The sequence below is a fragment of the Triticum dicoccoides genome, chromosome 3A (genome assembly GCF_002162155.2).
Source record: "Triticum dicoccoides isolate Atlit2015 ecotype Zavitan chromosome 3A, WEW_v2.0, whole genome shotgun sequence".
In the NCBI taxonomy this organism is placed as follows: Eukaryota; Viridiplantae; Streptophyta; class Magnoliopsida; order Poales; family Poaceae; genus Triticum; species Triticum dicoccoides.
This window is the reverse complement of record NC_041384.1, coordinates 644451457-644453984: the sequence shown is the minus strand read 5'-3', so window position 1 is coordinate 644453984 and position 2528 is coordinate 644451457. Positions and strand designations below refer to the sequence as shown.

At 50.8% G+C, this 2528-nt stretch overlaps 1 protein-coding gene across 1 annotated transcript; it reads left to right on the top strand.

Moving 5' to 3' along the window:
* Positions 1 to 231: 231 nt before the first annotated feature.
* LOC119269866 (pentatricopeptide repeat-containing protein At3g02650, mitochondrial-like) lies at positions 232 to 2305 on the top strand. The gene has a single exon (XM_037551791.1). It carries the CDS (start codon positions 345 to 347, stop codon positions 2046 to 2048), a length of 1704 nt encoding a protein of 567 aa, XP_037407688.1. The 5' UTR covers positions 232 to 344; the 3' UTR covers positions 2049 to 2305.
* The last annotated feature ends 223 nt before the right edge of the window (positions 2306 to 2528 follow it).

Sequence of the window (2528 nt, the reverse complement as noted above, 5' to 3'; positions counted from 1 at the left end):
TCTAAAACAAAACAAAAATTTGAGATTCAATTTTTTTATACTATCTTCAGAATCACTTTTTTTTCCAGGGCATCTTTTATTTATGAGAAATCATCTTGAAAGTCAACTTTTTTTTAGCAAGACAAGATCTTGAAATTCAACTAGCACAAATAAGTTCGAAGGGCATCATGGTCATCAATAGTACGAGTGGCCCAGCAATAGCCCATTAAGGCCTTAAACCCTAATGCGAAACCTTTCACTGGCTCTCTCCCTCAACTCCCGTGTTCCGCGTCTCCACCCCACAAGAGAACCACCAGAGCACCTCGCCGCCGCCGCCGCCGCCGCTGCCGAGGTCGACGACGACGATGTGGCGTTCGCGAGCTCGCGCTCTCCTCCTGCTCCGCTCGTCCGTCCCCAGATCGCCACCGCCGCAGCAAAATCCACTTCGGAGCCTGGCCCGAGGCCCACCCCCGCCACCACGCCTTCTCTCCCGCTTCCTCTCCTCCTCCTCCCCGGAGGCCCTGCCGGACGCCCCCTCCTCCGCTGCGGAGGCCCTCCCGGATGACCCCTTCGCCTTCCCGCCCGGCGCCATATCCGGATCGGCTGATCCCACCGAGGCCGACGAGGACAACCTTGCCGCGCTCTGGGAGGAGGATGCGGGCGACGCCGACGACATCTTCGTCTCCGCCGCCTCCTCCGACACCGCCGATCCCGAAGCCAGGGACGAGGAGGTCGCCCGCGTCCGCGCCGTCGTGGAGTCCACCCCGGAGGACCAGATCCCCACCGCTATCGCCGACATGGTCGTTGACTTCACCGAGCCGCTCCTAGCCGCCATCCTCCTCTCCGCCGAGAACTGCTCTGGTAAAAAGCTGCTCCTCTTGTTCAAGTCTGCCGGGAAGAACAACCCTGATGTCAAGAGCCTTGCCAATCTTGACATCGTCGCGAGCAAGGTTGCTGATTCAGCTCAGATTGACAAGATGGACGCGTACATGCTCTGGGATTTGGTGAAGGAAATGGGCAGTGTGCCAGGATCATTGAGCATCCCACTGCTGAACAAAGTGCTAGCAATGTTCTGGAAGCTCGAGAAATCAAAGGCGGCGCTAGAGGTGCTTGACAAGTTCAGTGAGTTTGGCTGCACTCCGGACGGCGACAGTTATTATCTGGCGATTCAAGCGGCTGGAAAGAAGTCCATGGTTGGTGCTGCATGGGGAGTTTGCGAGAAGATGATTAGCTCTGGGCGCTTCCCTGATGGGGAGAAGGCCGGTGAGATTGTGACCTTCTTTTGCAAGGGGAAGAAGGTGAAGGAGGCACATTCAGTATACCTAGCAGCGAAGGAGAAGAAGGTTCAGATTCCTACGTCATCCTTGGATTTCCTTGTTGGTGCTTTGGCGAAGAATGACGAGACCGTCAGTATGGCTCTGGAGCTGCTGGAGGAATACAAAGGAGAGTCTCTTAAGCATGCAGGCAAGTCCTTTGCTGCCGTTATACATAGTTTGTGCAGGGTGAAGAATGTGAAGGATGCAAAGAAGCTGTTGATGAGGATGGTGAATCTTGGCCCAGCTCCTGGTAGTGCAGTGTTCAACTTTGTCATTACAGGATTGTCTAAAGAGGGAGAAATGGAGGACGCAAAGGATATGATTAGGGTGATGGAGAGCCGAGGGCTGCGCCCTGATGTTTATACATACAGCGTGATCATGAGTGGCTACGCAAAGGGAGGCATGATTGATGAAGCCCATTCTCTACTTCGCGAAGCTAAGAAGATCTATCGAAAACTAAACAGGGTTACTTATCACATACTGATCCGTGGTTACTGCAAGATGGAGGAGTTTGAGAAGGCCCTGGAGTGCCTAAAGGAGATGAAGAAGGACGGGGTGCAGCCAAATGTGGATGAGTATAACAAACTCATCCAGTCGTTATGTCTGAAGGCTATGGACTGGAGAACAGCTGAGAAGCTCCTGGAGGAAATGGAGGGCAGTGGACTATACCTTAAGGGCATTACCCGCAGCCTCATAGCAGCAGTCAAGGAATTGGAAATGGAAGAGGTGTCAAAAGACAGCCAAGAAGCATAGTTTCTCTAGGGTACGCTTGAAGTGACACATCCGCTAATCAGTTTTGGAGAATTTGCCCTCTTTTTGCTCTCTGCATCTCTGGTGAGGTTATGAAAACACCATCTTTTGTACTTGTCTGCTTGTTGTTAGATGCTAAAATAATATTGCATTTGTATTATAAATGCTGGACCGGCAGGGATGCATATTTAATTTTGGTCTAGAGTTTCTGCTTCTGCAGAAGTAGAACCAAGAGAATTTTCACGCAAATTTTGATCCAATCTTAAGACTTGCCAAAGGAGGATACATGTTTGCCTATTCCCAAAGCAAGAGTCCTTGCAAACCAAAAAATGGATTTCTTTTTTTGGGATGTGCCTAAAAAAATCAAAAGGGAAGTAGTAAAAGGAAAAACATGTTGATGCAGCAGCAGGTACCTGTCGGTGCTTTGGTGCGTGATGTACAAGGACATGCCTATATGCTGTTATCGTGTAAAACATCGGAATG